The sequence below is a fragment of the Ananas comosus genome, linkage group 15 (genome assembly GCF_001540865.1).
Source record: "Ananas comosus cultivar F153 linkage group 15, ASM154086v1, whole genome shotgun sequence".
In the NCBI taxonomy this organism is placed as follows: Eukaryota; Viridiplantae; Streptophyta; class Magnoliopsida; order Poales; family Bromeliaceae; genus Ananas; species Ananas comosus.
In genome coordinates, this window is record NC_033635.1 from 1,744,207 (window position 1) to 1,763,281 (window position 19,075).

Consider the following 19,075-nt stretch of genomic DNA (forward strand, 5'->3'; position numbering starts at 1 on the left):
AAATTAATTTTTTTAGTTAAGTAAATAATTAATGTTTTTCCCCATTCTCTTTAAAATGTACATAACTAACAAATAAATAAATAAATAAATTTTTAGTATTTTGATCTTTATTAAAAAAAAGTAATTTATTTTAAAAAATTATAATTACTTTTATTCTCATTATTTTAATCTAAAATATGCAAATACTATTTTTCATATTCTCATAAATAACCCTCTAATTATCAAGGAAATATTAATAATACTAGGAGGCTGATATGTGTTAGAGAACTGTGTTTATATATATTTATATTTAACGATACTAATTAATAGGAACAAAATAAACGTATGTTGTCATACAATCTCTTCAAAGGACAGCAATTTCAATTAATTTTTTAGGACACTAAAACAAAAAAAAAAAAAAAAATAAAAGTATATATTCTTTTAGGCAATTATAAATGTTTGAATCTGAGAGGCAGAGAGTAGATGCGAAGAGAACGTGTGACACTGTTTATTTAGACATAATCATGTTTAGATAGAAAACAATAATCTATATATATATATGCAGAGAGCATCTGTTAATAAGGATGCATGGTAGAGTAATTAATTGTGAGTGTGAACAAAAATATGGCTTATCACTAACCAAGTATTAGAAAACGAACATGGGTAAAAGAAAACAAAAGAAAGCTACGTACGTACCATTAGTGACCCAAAGTTGGAAAATGGTTCTTGACGATGTAACATAAGTTATATTCGTTCATTTTAATTATAGTAATTTCTAGTTATATTCGTTCATTTTATATATAGTAATTTCAATTTATATCTTTAGTATTAAATTATACTAAAAATTATTATTATTTTTTAAAAGCTTAAGATAGTATTAGAAAATAATATTTTTAATATTTATATATTCAATATTGCTCCAACGTTTAAAGGGGAGATTTTTTTAATAGGCTCAAAATATAAATTTAAATTAAATGATTGATTATTAAATAATAAAAGTCTGGCAAAACTCAAACTCACAATAGGACATTTAGTGCATGTATTAATTCAATAACTCTTTGGGTGATATTATTGTTTTTTTTTATCATTAATATATATTATCCAAAAGATCGATCTAACAAAAAAAAAAAAGGGTCTAGGAATATATATGTATATTGTCACTCTCCCTCGCGAGAATAATAAATATGAAAGTTGCGTAAAACTAACAAATTAGGTAGGATATATGTGGGAATTTAACTCATTATATACTACGGAGATTTTAATCCCGTAAATATTGAAAGTGAGAATTGAACTCACGACCTCGTAGAACGAAAATGATGGTGTATAAACAAGGAAGGAGAGGGAAGGAGAAGAAGAGGTACCATGAGGCCGAAGTTGAAGCCGACGACGACGGTGTTGGCGATGGAGATGGAGGCGAGCTCGAGCTCGCCGAGGTGGCCGGCGAAGGCCTGCGTGATCACATTCATGCTGTACGTGACCACCCTGCTAAATATGGCTGGTGCAACAATCCTCCACAGCTGCTTTGACTCCTCCCATACTCTCCTCCCCAATCCCACACCCCTCTCCAACTCCAACTCTTTTCTTTCTCCATTTAGAAGCGCAACTCTCTCTTCTCCTTTCTCCATGTAATATATCCTCTCTCCCCCTCTATATATGATCTTTTTTTCTCTTTTTCCTTTCTTTTGGGTTACTTTCTTTTTGCTCAGAGAAGAAAAGAAGATAAGAGGAGAGAGAGAGAGAGAGAGAGAGAGAGAGAGTGTGTGTTTTATTGTGGGTACAATAAAATGGGAAGTGATGGAGGGGAATTGTGTGTTTATGTGGTCATTTCTCTGTGCAAAAGAGAGGAATTTATTGCATGGTTCTAGTCCACCACATCGATTATGGGTTGTCTTTTATATATATATATATATATATATATATATAATAGTAGATAATATATAAATTAGTAGATAATATATAAATATATATAATAGTAGATAATAGTAGTAGATAATAGTAATAGTATCTACTATTTAGATTAGATCATATTTAATGAAAGAAAGAAAACATAGTTGTAACAATCAATATTCGTGATGCAATCATTGTTGGATTAGGTCCAAGACAAAGGTTCTTTCTTGACCAAACTACAAGTATGGAACTCCATGATATGGAAAGACGGAATATGGAACCTAAANCTAGGTAAATGATATCGAAAAATCGCAAAAATTATTTTCTAGAAACTTTAAATATGCTAGATCAAGTTTAACGGAGCCGATCGTCAATTCGAAAACTCCATCATCGAAAATGGCTCAGGAGCACGGAGGCCTCCATGCTCCTGAGAGCACAGCAGCCCTACTCTATATATATATATATATATATATATATATTGTCACTCTCCCTCGCGAGAATAATAAATATGAAAGTTGCGTAAAACTAACAAATGAGGTAGGATATATGTGGGAATTTAACTCATTATATACTACGGAGATTTTAATCCCGTAAATATTGAAAGTGAGAATTGAACTCACGGCCTCGTAGAACGAAAATGATGGTGTATAAACAAGGAAGGAGAGGGAAGGAGAAGAAGAGGTACCATGAGGCCGAAGTTGAAGCCGACGACGACGGTGTTGGCGATGGAGATGGAGGCGAGCTCGAGCTCGCCGAGGTGGCCGGCGAAGGCCTGCGTGATCACATTCATGCTGTACGTGACCACCCTGCTAAATATGGCTGGTGCAACAATCCTCCACAGCTGCTTTGACTCCTCCCATACTCTCCTCCCCAACCCCACCCCCCTCTCCAACTCCAACTCTTTTCTTTCTCCATTTAGAAGCGCAACTCTCTCTTCTCCTTTCTCCATGTAATATATCCTCTCTCCCCCTCTATATATGATCTTTGTTTCTCTTTTTCCTTTCTTTTGGGTTACTTTCTTTTTGCTCAGCGAAGAAGAGAAGATAAGAGAAGAGAGAGAGAGAGTGTGTGTGTTTTATTGTGGGTACAATAAAATGGGAAGTGATGGAGGGGAATTGTGTGTTTATGTGGTCATTTCTCTGTGCAAAAGAGAGGAATTTATTGCATGGTTCTAGTCCACCACATCGATTATGGGTTGTCTTATATATATATATATATATATATATATATATATATATATATATATATATATATATATATATATATATATATATATATATATATAATAGTTATAATATTATTAAAAGTATAAAGTAGTTGGTGTTTATAAGTTTTTCGTCATAAGATTTATCTTTTTAACAATTTTAATCTGTTAAACTATATTATTCAACCAATTGTCTACTCAGTTTTAGGAGATCAGTATCATTCTTACTGTATATCTCTTAATTTTAAGGTTAAAAATTTACAAACACTAATGACTTGATATATATATATATATATATAATTTCATATTTATAGCGAGAAAATTATGTGAGCTTTTAATTTATTTTAATTAGTTAATCGGTCTAACTTCTGTTAAATTTTCTAACATATGATAAAAAAAAGTAATTTTAGCTAGGTTTTATCTTTTTTATGGTCTCTATGAGCTTTGAATTATTTGCGTAGTAATCCGATTTCTTTATTATTTCTTATAGTTCGGATGATCATTCATTTAAAGGAGGGATGCAACACGAGGACTTTCCAGAAAGTCACCCATTATAGTACTACTCTCACCCAAGCAAGCTTAACTGCGGAGTTCTGATGTTCGGATGATCATTCATAATTGGCCAAATGTTGGATGGGGCCTAGTTTTCACTTTTTGTTTTATATCCATTGGCCAAATGTTATGTATCCGACAAGGTTCATACAATGGATGAGGGAAATATGTTTTTGTGGTCAAAGATGAAAGATGTTAGGAAGAGAAGTGTTATTTGTGCACTTACAATTAGGTACAAATTTATCATCTAAAAGATATGAAAATATATAAAATTTTATATAATTTTTTAAAATTTTTAATTTTAAAAAGTAAAATTATGATAAGACTAGTGCACAAAAATACTCTTAAATTAAAAAGTGTCAAATTTAATTTCTTTCAGAAAACTTGATTACATTCCTTGTCCTTATACGGCTGCCAGGAGATAAAGGTGAAAAGAGATATGAAAGAATAAAAAAATGAAGTTGGTGTGTTTCAGTTACGTAATATAGGTGTCCAGAAATTGGTAGTGTTTGGATTGGGGACAAAAAGATGGATAATTTTTTATTTTTTTTTTATATTTAAACGTAAATTTTTTATTCAAGAATAATAATTTTTGATTATCTAAAATAACTTGACATAATTATTTTTACAAATATTTTTATTTTTTATATATAGTTACCTACTATTTTTTTTATTTTATATTATCTATTCAAACGTTATTTTTTTTATCTCCGAAAACAACCAAATTTTCATCCAAACGCTATTTTTTTTATTCACATACTTGTATTTATCCCTATAAATTATAATAGCTAGTTTTTACTTATATCTGAACCAAACGCTACCGAGATAGATAGTATATTACCCGTTTCGTTTATTTTCTTAGCAAATAAATTTAACTGAAAATATGAATCAATTAGGATTGAACTTGAGACATCAGATACCAATCACTAAATTCTTTGCCATTTACGCCAAGAACGATCGGGGTATTCAGAAGTTGTTATTATAATTTTGGAAGAACTTTGTCTTTCAATCTTGTTAAAACTTGAGTATGAATTCAATTCAGATACGACTTTTTCTTAATTAAATTCGATAAAAATATTTATTAAAAAAAAATAAATAACACCATCGGACGTACAGGATAAAGGAATCTGCAGACCGTAAGTCCAATCAACCCAAGAAAAATAAAAATTTAAAAATATAAAAAAGTTATCTTTAAATAGAATAGTCATATTTTTATTTTATGGTGAGACCTTGCTGTAAACTAGAATAGAAATAAATTATAATGTACAAATTTGCAGAATAAAAAAAATATATAGAATTTTACTTATTTATAATTTACTCTATTTTTTCATGCATTGTAATATATAATATTTATAATTCTACTTCATAATAAATTTTTATATACGAGAAATAAAAATAAAACTATAGGATTTTAAAACAAAATGTTTCAAACTACAAGATGATAAAATAATATTGAACCAAACCATATAGGAGTTACTTACAGCTTACCTTGAATCAAACTGAATAAATCAAAATAAGTTGATTTAATTTGGTAATTCCATGAGCTCTGAATTTCTCTCCATGTTTATTTTTCTTTTTCTATGTTTCAACACTGTTTTTTTGTTATAATTTAATTAAGGGTCCATTTGATATTACTACTTGACAAAATAAAGTGGAATGAAACTATACACACAGAAAGATTTCTTTTTAATATTTTATGATAGAATCGTGGAAAGTATAACTTAATCGATTTATTATGATAAAATATAATATAATTTTATATAAAAAATAAATAAAAAAGTATTTTTTACTGCAACTTTCTCAACACACTTTCCAAGTTATTCAGCAATCCCAGTAGAGACTAACAGAAAAAGCAAACAACACAATTCAGCTACGAAAAAGCTGAGACCTGTAAACCCGAGATACCTCTCACCATCTCTCTGGAGAAATCCAGAGATAGAGAGAGAGAGAGAGAGAGAAAATGTCTCCAAAGAGTTTCCTACTTTGCAGCTTTTAGCAGTAACTTTTACATTATTTTTGTGTGGACAGGATTACATCTAAAATTGATCGCTTCAAAATAATTTTTATGAATCTTTTCATGTTCTTTCCTTTCTGTCCATTTAAGTTTTTTAAAAATTCGATCGTTCCCATCATAAATGATAAAAGATTTAATGATTGATATCTAAGCTTTCAAATTTGAAGCTTAACTACTTTATATTTTTAACTAAATTTATTTTTCTAAAAAAATAAACGGAGTCGATAGTATGCTAGCACTCTTTCTCTCAAACAAAATAAAAAAAGAACCAATTATTCATAATGTGATGAGCCTCGTAAGTGGTCCAAAATAATCAATTTAATTAATTTTGCTACGACATTCAGATTTTAGATTTTGCATGACATTGATCGACCATTTGTAATAAAAAAAAATTTTATGCTACTTCTAGACGTAGACGGAGCTATAATTCGTAATAATATGATATATTTTTTCTATAACTGTAGTGTGAATTTCACAATGATATATCTTATAGAATTGAGCTAGAATATTTTTCAAAGTGCTACTTTTTTGAAATTTTTATGTTGTTTATTATGATGGATTGCCAATCATTAACATAATTAAAAACGATCTATAAAAAGTGAGCTTTCTGTAAATCAAATTTTATTATTTTTCAGTAATATTTATCTAGTAACTAAATGGTTTTAAATGTACCTTACGTATGCCACTAAAAATTAATTATTAACTCCGATCGAAACCATTTGGGCAATCAATAAAAAGTATAAAATTTAATTTCTAAAAAGTTCGCGTATCGTACATCATAGTTAGTACCGAACATAACGCACAGAAAAATCACGAATTTAATATTTCTAAATAATACTCCTAAATGTATTGGAGCTCAACTGCTCTTTTGTAATTTTTATGGAGGTGGGTAGCATGCTACCTATCTCTCAAAAAAAAATAAATTACACAAGCTTTGCTTGTGCTGTGCTGACGTCAGCGCTGACGAAAACCAGCCAAGTCTATTATTTTTGGTAATGGCCTCGATCTGCAATCCTTGTCACATGGCTCGCCCTCTTTTGGTTGCTTGTATATAATTTACCAGTTGCCCGCCCAGTCATTAAAAGGAAAGATCTTTTCAAGAAAACCCCATAAATAAGAAAGCAATTTGATCACGAATGTGGTGTTGATTCACAAAAATTGATGTCATCTCCAAGTCATAACACTGAGAAAAAAAAAACTCTACCTTTGACACCTTGAAGTTTTTGATTGGTTTAATTTCGACCAATAATATGTTTGAAATTTTTTGAGTAAAATATTTTGGCCGATCTGTTTAGTAAGCTAGAATTAATATTTCTAAGTGTTTTGTGATTTGACCGCTTATATATATATATATATATATATATACTCTATATTTTGTAGATATTCGATAGCAGAAAGAATACCGAAAATATTTCAAGATGTGCCTAAGGTGTTTAAGAACAACGATATGTTAGGTTCGAACTTGGATGCGACTTTTAGTGGTAGGACAGTGTCGTATTTACTTTATCACTATATATAATCCGTTATTATAGAACCCAATTACTATATATATATATATATAGGCCATGGCTATTATACTATTATTAGTATTGGAGCCCTCGTACTCATAAGTTGTTTTCAATGATGGAGCTTCCGAATTGACGATCCACTCTGTTAAATATGATCTAGAGTATTTGAAACTTCTAGAAAATAAATTTCGTAAATTTTTGAAATCATAATAAAGTCCATCAAGTGGGCATAAAATGAACGGTCAAAATCGAACGACGTCCTAAAAAAGAATGATCGGATCTTTCAATTCAAGATCGGAGTTATTGATCTTTATCTATATAGTGAATAGAATTTTCTATCAAAAATTCAACTCGAATCCTGATTCTTTACAACCGTTAAACTAGCAAGTACTCCATAACCGCCGTTAAAAATTGTCAATTTGTGACCTTTTGATCGTAAGGTAAATGATGTCGAAAAATTATAAAATTGATTTCTAGAAGTTTTAATACTGTAAATAACGTTTAACGGTATGGATCGTTGATTCAGAAGCTCTTCATCGAAAACAACTTATGAGTACGAGGGCGATCGTACTCATAATAGTATAATAGCCGAACCCTATATATATATTATATATATATATATATATATATATATATATATATATATATATATGTTTAAAAGATTTTAAATAAAACAACCTGTTTTAGAAAAGAAGAATTTAAGTTATCCATCTCAAGTAGGACAATGAGAGCTCAGCGCAAATCGTGCTCGAGATAGAAACCCAAACTATTGGGGCCCCCAAATTTATTCCGTTCTTTTTCAAAAAAAATTTTGCCTTTTCAACTTGCGAATTTAATAATTTCACTAATGTAAGAGTTTACGTCATAAATTTTAACACTTTCCATGGGTAAAACCCGCAATCTTTTAAGATGGCCGTCCAGGTAATAATTAAGTATTAGGTTATAACTAATGATTGTTGTTCAGAATTATAAAATGGACGAAGGATTTGAATTGCGCAACAAATCAAAGTTTATATATATATCTATAGAATTGGCAGGGTGAAAACACCTTTCCAGCTAACTAAAATTTTATAAGGGAACCCAAGTTAAACGAGTAAGGGTAGCTTATTAGTGAATGTGCTATACAAACTTTGCAATGTTTTGATATATATATATATATATAGAGAGCTAGGCTGGTATACTATCGGTAGCACGGAGGCTTCTGTGCTACCAAGTTGTTTTCAATGATGCGGCTTCCAAATCGACGATCGGCTCCGTTAGAGTGATTTAGAGATTTAAATGACTTAGAAATAAATTTTGCGATTTTTCGATATCATTTGCCTAGCGATCGAAGGGGCTCAAAATCAATAATTTTAACGGCCTGGTGAGCCGGTTGCAAGTTTAACGGTGTAGAAATATTCAAATCACATAAATTTTGATAGAAAATTTTATACCATATAAAACAAGATCAATAACTTTGGTCTAAATTTTAATGTCATATCATCATATTTGTAAGATTTTTATTTTCAGCCGTTGATTTTGAGTCACTCTTCGATCACTAGGCAAATGATATCGAAAAATCGCAAAATTTATTTCTAGATACTTCAAATACTGCTAGATCAAGTCTAACGGAGCCGATCATCGATTCAAAAGTCCGAACATCGAAAACACTTGGAAGCACGGAGCTGTGTCGTACTTCCAGAAAGCATACCAGACGCACCTAGTTATATATTATATATATATATATATATATAGTATATACTATAAGTATATATATAGTTTTGTCCTCTTAGCTGGGGGTAATTTATTTTTTGACCTGTGTATATTTCGACTTAAAATATATCATAGTTATAACATTCCAGATTCAAATCAGTCTTAAATTTACCATAATCTTGACACGTAAGTGGAATTGATAAGTTAAAATGTAGCCTATTCTTAGGAATTAAAGGCTGGTATTGTATACTATTTATGAAATAACTATTAGTTAATTTCAACACAAAAAAGATCGTGTTTTCCTAAACCCAATAGGCTGATCAAGAGAAAAAAAAAAAAGAAGCATAAGCTAGAAGTAAAATTAATTCCTACCTCACAAAGTTCTCATTCATTTCAAGGAAATTAACTCCTCTGTTTATTATAGATGCTGGGTAGGCCATCAAATTCCAGCACCATGAAGTTGGTTGATAGTACTAGATGTCTACAACATTATGAAGTCGATTAATTAATAGTACTGGCTAGATGCCTGAAACCAGAAATTTTTAGTGTACTAGTCATGTGGTTGGCATATCGCGGTTCTTGTAGGGGTTGGTGTAGATTTTTTTTTTTTTTTTTTGAAAAATAGGTAGCAAGCTACCTGCTTCATTCATTAAGCGAAATGAAATAAGCGTACATGATGGAGACAGCTAGGGCCTCCTGAAAGAGCCGAAAAAATACAAGAAAGAAAATCTAAAATAAAGAACTCTACACCTATCGATTAGACAAAGTAAACAAGAAAAGCGGGGTGGATAGTGAAAAGGAAGAAGTGGGGACTGAGCATGGAAGAAGGGACAAGCAAGGGTCAAAGGGCTCCGTTCCAGGCATTGGTCAAAGAAGCGACACGTTCAAGAGCCCGGGTAGCATTGGGAAGCACCTTGTGGAAGATAGTGTTGTTGCGCTCAGTCCAGACGACCCACCAGATCGCCGCTAAACGGGTTAAACTTTTCGATCTCGTGGTGGCATTGGGTATGTTAGATGTATCTGTCCATAGCCTCTGTACATCCCTGGCATCCGATTCGCTTGCATCTGAACCTTCGGCACAAATACGGATGTATCTGACCAAGATACAGTTCCGGAACAGATGGTCGCAGGTTTCTGGAAAGAACACGCAAAAAATACAAAACTGATCCGCCAGGCACCCTCTGCGGATCATTCTGTCTGCAGTTAGCAGTCTCTTGCGCAGCAGAATCCAAATAAAGACTTTGATTTTGACCGGAATTTTTAACCTCCAAAAATGCTCATACATTGGGGCTCTTTGACCTGCGTCGGTGATGAATTCATAAAGGGACTTAATGGTAAAAGTTTGGTTGGCCTATACAAAAGTTCCGCGCATAGAGTGTAAATATAATTTGCACGCAGTTGTAACCAATGTGTGCCTATAACGCATGAGATGTTAAGATCCAATCAATGTACATACATGATTCATAAAAGGAGAAAAAAGAGAAAATACAAGTAGCCCTTAATCCATTTAGAGATACTAATGGACCTGGTTGGACCTGGTGAGCCCTTCATCCATAAATTGGACCAGCCAAAATCGTATGAGAAAAAGCCCAGTTTAATGTAGCCCAGCCAGGTCCAACCAGGCCTCACCAAACCAACTGTTCTTGCCAAAAAAAAAAGAAAAGAAAAGAAAGAAGTTTATGGTCTTAAAAAACAAATTGAAAACTTCTCTCTCCTTCACTTTTTTTTTTTTAATTCCTTTCCTTGTAAACCAAATAGTTATGCCTGGAAAATTATTTCTATTTCATGCTAGCCCAAACACCACTAAGCATAAATTTTCTTTCATGCTTTTCTAAGAATCATTTGTACCAATTTAGCGGACGGTCCAAAAACTAACCCACTTATATCAAATTTTTGGCTAGGTCGGTCAAAATTAACCTGTAACTATGGGAGAATGAGCGAGAGTAGAATCTGATCCGCTTCTAATTTTGCCCAGACCTATATATAAGTGGAATACGCTTTTAGTTTCTCAGCTTTCTTATGTTTGTGTTGTTATATCAAAAAGAACAAGCGAAAGTAGAATCTGGTCTGCTTCTAGTTTTGTTCAGACCTATATATAAGCAGAATACATTTTTAGTTTATCGGCTTTCTTATGTTTGAGTTGTTATATCAAAACATTTAATTCTCCTTGCTGCAAAAAGGTCATTTATTTTCTATTGGCCCTAACCCAAGTCATGGCCATCATTTTTGACTTTACGATGGTTATCAGTTCCTTGATTACACTGCATTAAGGCCATCATTTTCAACTTTGCGATAGTTATTAGATCCTTGATTGCACTGTACTTTGCTTAGTGGTATACATACATTAATAATATAGAAGATGAGGTTGATTATTCCATATAACAACATTTTCTGCAAGGAAGATCCCATATGTCATAGTATGTATTATAATATTCTATCTGAGCAATCATTTACATTTCGTTGTCCCGAGTCAACTTCAAGAATGAAATGAGGAATAGGAATAGTAGAACTACTTTGGTTAAAGAAAATGATCGATAACAATGAAACATCAAACATTGATCAACGAGTCAAAAAAAATATATATATTGTAGTTCATTAAAGATGGGGGTTGTGCGTATGTGTCAATACTTTTTTTTTTAGAGAGATAAGTAGCATGTTATTGTTTATTTCATTTAGAAATAAACTTAGCTGGAAATGTGAATTAATTAGGATTCGAATTTGGAACCTCTGGTACCAACCACCAAGTCCTTCGCTACTTGCGCAAGGGACGGTCGGTCGTACGCCCAACAAATTGTATCCAAGCTCTTCTTCAAGATTCGTGCGGAACTAATCCGCCGTCTTAATTAATTAGTTTTTATGTCATGCTTATTTGGAACAGTAGACTAACACCCAACTAATTAGTAGATTTATTTACAGCTATGGAGCATTGGAGTTTCTTTATTTCTGTGCATGTGGGCATCGTCGTGTAGCTAGTATTTGTATCTCTGGAATATACATATATCCTCAGAAGATAAGGCACATGTATTGAAAAGAGCACACTTTTCAAGGACAAAAACTCACCACTGCAGCTGCATGTATAATCACAAGTCGCGAATAATTGGTGGGTCACTCATGGCTCAATTTTGGCCGGTAGAGTATGTGATCTTACGTACGCCAAGGAGTACTACTAATCAACAGATGCTCTACATGAATTGGGTTCGACTGGGTTGGATGACAACCATTTCTTAGGGCAGGATCAATTCAAAAATACACGTACAATCAATCGATTAGACACTGAACGAATCAGGATACAGCTTTAAAATGGGTCCTAAAGATTAAGACACTACAATAAATTATAAACGGATAGTTGATAATAAAATAGTTTGAACATAAAAGAAAATAACTTGCATGGTTATATGTATCCAAATAGTTATTATTAATTAATATTATACTACCTTCTGACCAAGCGGCAGTAGCAAGGATAATGCTAATAATAATAATAATAATAATAATACCTAGTATGAGCGGGCTAAATTCAGGGGTCCCACACTTTTGTCAACATCGTAACTTGGAATACTCAACTTCGCGACTTGGAAAAATAATAATGCATATATATTTGCTTTTGTAGAGAGACCAAACGGTGTTCAGCTCATAAAAAATATACTAGTAAATTATTTTAACAAGGCCTTTTTGCATAAAAAATCTACTTATTTTGGGCTTTTGCAAAACCGGGTCACCTTTTTCGTTTTTGCAGATTCGGTCCGCTTTTTAGCAAACTGACCAAAATACCCTTATTACTTTTTCTCTTTCCTCTTTCTCTCTCCTCTTCGTTTCTGTCGTTCTTTTTTTTTTCTCGCCGAAAAAAAAAAGGCGGACCGTCGCCTTCTTCTTCACCGTCGTCTCCCTCCTCACNATGACCCGATTTTGCAAAAGCCCAAAATAAGTGGATTTTTTATGCAAATTGGCCTTTTAACAAAGATTTCATACTTAATTATTATGACAATTAATTAGGATAGAATCTTGACTTAGTACTTAGATAATCCAAGCATGTGAATAATCAGCCAATTATATTATTTTCTAAAAAAAATATAATAAAAATATTTTTTAATAATTATAATAAGACGAATGAATTGAAAAAAAAAACTAATTAATTAAAAATACTATATCAATAATATAATTGGTACATACTAGATTTTTTTTTTTTTTTTCTGTACATGTTGCTGCTGCTGCTCGTGTCATAGGATATGTTTTTGTAAAATTAAGCAGTTATAAAATTGCGTGCATTCATGATACAGTTTGATCAGTCACATGTCGATGACGTGATAATTGCATTTATTCTGCATGATAAATACACATAGAACGCGCCTTACGGCAGTTTTAGTCCCTCACACGGTCACACTGAACCCGTCATTCTCACAACATATACTCCAATGGCAATCCCAACTGATGAAGTGAAGGACGTCGCCATCGCCGCCGCCGCCATGCACTCCGCTCCTCCTCCTCCTCCTCCTCTGCAGTCGTCGTCGTCGTTGTCATCGCTCCCTCGCCGCATGATCAAACCCTCCCCACTAGTCCTACTCAACGGCGCCCTCATGCTCCTCGGCGGCGGCGGGCCTCTCCTCCTCCGCCTCTACTTCGTCCACGGCGGCCACCGCCTCTGGCTCCCCAGCCTCCTCCAGCTCTGCGGCTGGCCCCTCCTCCTCCTCCCCCTCTCCTTCTCCTACCTCCGCCGTCGCACCGCCGCCAGCAATTCCCCCCACCTCCACCGCCGCCGCCACATCGCCCCGCCCCTCGCGGCCGCCTTCGTGGTGCTCGGCCTGCTCAACGGCCTCGACTGCTACCTCTACGCCTTCGCCTCCTCCGACCTCCCCCTCTCCACCTCGTCCCTCCTCATCTCCACCCAGCTCGCCTTCACCGCCTTCTTCGCCTTCGCCATCGTGCGCCAGCGCTTCACCGCCTACTCCGCCAACGCCGTCGTCCTCCTCACGCTCGGCCCGGCCGTGCTGAGCCTCGGCTCGCGGTCGGACCGGCCCGTGGGGGAGTCGGCGGCGCAGTACTCCACGGGCTTCATCCTCACCGTGGCCGCGGCGGCGCTCTTCGGGCTCTTGTTGCCCCTCATGGAGGGCGCCATGAGGCGGTGGAGCAAAGAGGAGATCACCTACACGCTTTTGATGGAGTTGCAACTCGTGCTCGGCGTCGCCGGCACCGCATTCTGCCTCGTCGGCATGGTTGTCAGCAACGACTTCAAGGTAATTAATTGAACACACGTTATTATTAATTTGTAGTGCTTAATAATTTAATTTTTCATTTTAACTTGTACGTATAATTAACATGTAGACAATTGATAGGCATAGGATCAGCGAGATTAATGGTAGTAATTAATTTGAACTGATCTTACCTATAGATTTTAATATGCACGACCTAATTCGCCACTAATCATAGACTATCAACATCTAATCCTAAACTATTTCTCACAAAGTTGATTTTCTCGTAACGTGGTATCCGAGCTTATCTAAGACTTAATTTGCTATTGAGATCTATCTAATACTATTAGATAAAATAAAATTAGACTAAAAAATATATAAAGATATACTTCTGCGCTCTGGTGGGACTATAGAAAATATATTGTAACCGATTAATCGCAATATGCAAAACGTAATGTTACGTACGAAAATAAATATTATATTTTTCCATCGTACATAATTTCTCATCGTATGTAACGTAATCTCTTCATAATCCGATTCAAAAGAAGAAAAAATTCAAAGTAAAAAAAAAAATTTCAAAGGGAATAGCATTAGTTACCTCTTTCTCAAAAAAGAAAAAATATTATTTCGTTGTTCTTTATTTTTTCGTCGCACTATTATCTTTCTACATAGCCTATTAATATTTATTGGATCTAGTATTTCCTTTTTCGATCAAAACAATTTGTTTAGTTCCAATCCACTCGCAGGAGCACCAATGTTTCCATCACCGAGATTGTTACATGCTCACCCAGATTTTTTTTTTTTTTTTTTTTGAGAAATAGATAACACACTACCCGTTTTGTTTATTTCATTTAGAAATAAACTTAGCCAAAAATGTAAATCAACTAGAATTCAAACTTGGGTCTCGAATACCAACCATCAAGTCTCAGGCACCAACCACCAAGTCCTTTTCCACTTGCACCCGGTCACCCAGATATTTATTAACATTCCAATGCACTACAGCGAGTGATGAGAGAGCGTGGAAAGTTGGGAGAACATTTGCATTATTTTCGCATTGAATACTACTCTAGACTACATTGCGACGGTTACTAGTAGATGTCAATTCCTTGAGAAAAGAAAAACTTGGCCGGCCATGATTGATACTCGTTGATCATTTACCAAAACTTAACCATCAATACATAATTATGAAAGAAATATTATATTTGCGGATAATGCATTTGATAGTTGATAGATTGTTTATCATGATAAGGGGATTTTTTTTTTTTGACAGAGATAGATAGCACGATACCTACTTTATTTATTTCATTTAAAAATAACTTAATTAGAAATGTGAATTAATAAGGATTCGAATTTGAAATCTCAAATATCAATCATCAAATTTTTTGCCACTTACTCTAGAGACAGTCGGTCATGATAAGGGGATCAAACACAATCCACGCCATGGTCTTATACACCTTTCATCTCGGCCAATCCTCCTAACCTGTCACACATATATATGTACTACCGTTGTTGTTGGTACGTTGGGTGCAATTAGTTGTAGATTAATCAAACTAGCTCACATATATAGCACTATCATTTACTAACTAAAGTACTTTTTTTTTTTTACTTGAAGAGTAAAATAATGTGTTGCGGGACAAAAATTATATAGGATGCCTTATCATGAAGATAGAAATTATAAGTGGTTCATATCTATTGATTAGACTGTCTCTTCTAGAGATGTCAACATGTCGGATTCGGGGTGGATTTTTAAAAATTCAAACCCGAACCCGACTCCAAACCCAAGACCCGAATCCGAATTCAAACCCGAACCCGACGGATTTTAAAAATTTATATCCAAATCCGAACCCGACCAAAAATCCGAAACCCGAACTCAAAAATTTGAATCNTTAAATCTAAATTTTTAAAATACAAATTCAAATATAACATCATATATATATATATATATATATATATATATATATATAATACAAAATAAATTCGGGTTCCGGTAGGATTCGGGTTCGGGTCGGGTACAGTCAAAACCTATATCCGAATTCATATCCAAATTCATATCCATTTAGCATCGAATATATCCATTTTATTCGGATTCAGATTTGAATAAAATTTCGAATATCCATACCATTGACATCCCTAGTCTCTTTTGTAAGATGCTCGTGGCCCTCTAGTTGGGCCGGTGAAAACAAAGGCCAGTATAGTGATAGGCTTTGGCCCAGATACAGATATTTTTTATTGAGAGTTAATTGGGCTCGCCCAATCCAGGCCCAGTGTGAGATGTGGTCGACGTATATCGCGGAGAGATTGTTGCCTGGAGTTGGTTCACCACCTCAGCAGTGGAGTACGAAAATCTCTGTGCTCTCGAAAGTATACAAAGCGTACTCTCTCTATCAGTGAGAATATATTTGGAAGGAATGAAGGTACGAAGAATGAACTGCCTAAGTAATTCATGGCCAATTTGGTGGGTCAGTTCCACGCAATTTTTTTTTTTTTTTTTTTTTTTGAGAGATAGATAGCACGCTACCCGCTTCGTTTATTTCATTTAGAAATAAACTTAGTTGAAAATGTGAATCAACTAGAATTCGAACTTGGATCTCGAATACCAACCACCAAGTCCTTTGCCACTTGCTCTAAGAACGGCCGGTGAATTACACGCAAAATTGGTGGGTCAATTCCACGCAAAATTGATCTCGTCACTAGGAAACATTCTCAATTTGAGTTTTCCCCCTCTATGTTCTAGCTCTGCATTTGCAATAACAACAATCCTCAACAAACTTAAATTCATATCTAAACAAAGTTTAAATTCGTTGTTCAAATTTGCACAGGCGATTCCTAAAGAAGCAAGAGAATTTGGCCTTGGAGAAACCAAGTACTACATGGTGCTCATCTGGGATGCCTTATTCTGGCAAGCAGTTAACATGGGCATGGTAGGCGTCATCTGCTGCGCATCGTCGCTGCTCGCGGGGATCATGATCGCGATCCTTCTCCCGCTGTCGGAAATCCTTGCAGTCATGTTCCTCGGCGAGAAGTTCGACGGTAGCAAGGGCGTCGCCCTCGCCCTCTCCCTCTGGGGATTTATTTCTTACTTGTACGGCGAGAAGCGGCAGGGCGAAAAGAAAAGGCAAGCTGCGGAGGTGGAGTTGCCGGCGCCGTGAAGGCATTACTTGCTGTTCGGATAAAGGAAGCCATCAATATCCTTTTTCCACCTGAATTTAAGTTCTGTTTCGACAAATTTGAAACTATTCAATTTCTAAGGCATTCGATTTACTGCATGCGAAGAATCTATGAGAAACGCATGAATTCAAATATGTACAGTTGGAAGCTTAATTTGCTGCAACACTTCTCCCCCTTCCAACATGTACAATTTGTTCTAAAATCAAATTTGGTTGGAATCAAATTGGATTTAACGGGATTCTACATCATTAAATAATCTGAAAAAATTATGGTATGAAAAATTATCCATTGATAAGGTCTGAGCTAGTAAATTCTCGCGGAGTATTTTTATTGTTCATATAATATTGTTCGTATGTTCGAACTAAATAATAACAAATATTTTTAACTTAGTTCATTTGCGTACTGTAATACATTACAAAAGTTTTGTTAAAATCCAAAGAAAAAAAAAAATAGCTTGAGAATTTTAATTAATTAATTCATACACAACAAGGTACGTGATTTTAGTGTCACGGCAAAATCAGATGTTGGAAATCGTGTCTGAGGCCCGAAGTATCCGTGGCCTTTAAAGGAAGTCAACGCCACGTCATATCCGACGTTTCCCGTTACGGGGACGAAGCTCAGTTCCCAAAAAAAAAGAAAAAAAGAAAAACTACGCTGCTTCTCGAAGAAGCTTACTGGAACCCCTTATGCACCGCACCTGATTTTTGTTATTAATTAATTTTTAAATTAAATATTAATCCAATAATTATGGTCTTAATCACCGAAAGGGACGACATATAAAATATTGTAATGTTCAAAACCTAATGCCAAAATATCAGGTAGACTTAAAATATATAGTAGAAAAATGATTTATTTGATTTGTGAAAGATAGGTGTCTAGAGTTTTTGATTTTTACATATAGATTTTTAAATATTATAGAACATACTTAAGAAATTATGATTTCAGAGTACAAACAGAATATTTTGAAAGTTAAAGGGATCATTTATGTTAGTATTATTTATGATAATAGGATATCCAAATCGCTAATCAACATTATCAAATTTAATCTAAAATATTTGAATAATCTAAATTACAAATTTCACAAAAATTTAACATTATTCTAATATTCATGTGTCATAAAATTGACTTATTTTTAATGGCTAATTTATGATAAAATTTGAGACAATTTAATCACTTAAAAAATAATGTTAAAAATTAATAATATTTGAGCTCTAGAAATTTAAATAGTCTAGAATTAATTTGTTAAAAGACCCCAATCATCAATTCGAATATCCTACCATGGAAAATAATACGAAAATAAATATTTTCATTTAATTACTTGTAGAAATATTCTACCCCTACGAATGAGTTTGAGAGCTCTATCATGGAGTTTTTGAGACCGTGGTGTATGAGATGTTTTTGTACACCCGGTTCATGCAAACATTTCGTACAATCCGAGCTTAGATGTTGTTTGACTTTTTTCTCCAATAGAAACGAAACGTTATAATTAATCTGTTGACTTGCACATTAATTATTTCTCTTTCAATCTTCAACGTAAGTGCATGGATTCTTTTTGCGAACTTTGCCGTGCGAGTTTAAAATTTTTTGAAGTGAATTTTAATCTCTTACTATTGGTTATTAGACTTTTGCTGTTTCTTTACTTGATTCCGAAATAAAAGAATTAATTAATTTTCTCTTACAAAATGGGTGTCAAATTATTTTTTATCAGTCAAGAACTGTACGTAAAATATTATATGGATCACGTTCTAATTTATTTACTATTTCTGCTCGTTGTTCAATTGGATTTAATAAATCTTAATATGTTATAATTAAGAACCATTTCTTTAAGCTGAGGAGCCGTTGATAGGATATATATATATATATATATATATATATATATATGTAATTA

The 19,075-nt window shown here is 33.8% G+C and overlaps 2 protein-coding genes across 4 annotated transcripts in view; one reads left to right on the forward strand and one right to left on the reverse strand.

Annotated features, from left to right (window-relative positions):
• The window catches only part of LOC109721202 (protein DETOXIFICATION 27-like), a 19,049-nt gene extending 15,996 nt beyond the window's left edge, over positions 1-3,053 (reverse strand). For 2 of the 3 annotated variants that reach the window (XM_020248659.1, XM_020248657.1), the window contains exon 1: positions 1,341-1,839. In XM_020248659.1, the coding sequence (XP_020104248.1) occupies positions 1,341-1,604 (264 nt within the window). In that variant the 5' untranslated portion in view covers positions 1,605-1,839. Of the gene's footprint in view, positions 1-1,340; positions 1,840-2,551 lie in introns of those variants that run through there. The other variant, XM_020248658.1, reaches the window with a different exon arrangement.
• On the forward strand, positions 13,158-17,500 carry LOC109721189 (purine permease 3-like). The gene is made up of 2 exons (XM_020248639.1): positions 13,158-14,064; positions 16,839-17,500. The coding sequence occupies exons 1-2, from the start codon at positions 13,246-13,248 to the stop codon at positions 17,166-17,168; spliced, it is 1,149 nt and encodes a 382-aa protein (XP_020104228.1). The 5' UTR covers positions 13,158-13,245; the 3' UTR covers positions 17,169-17,500.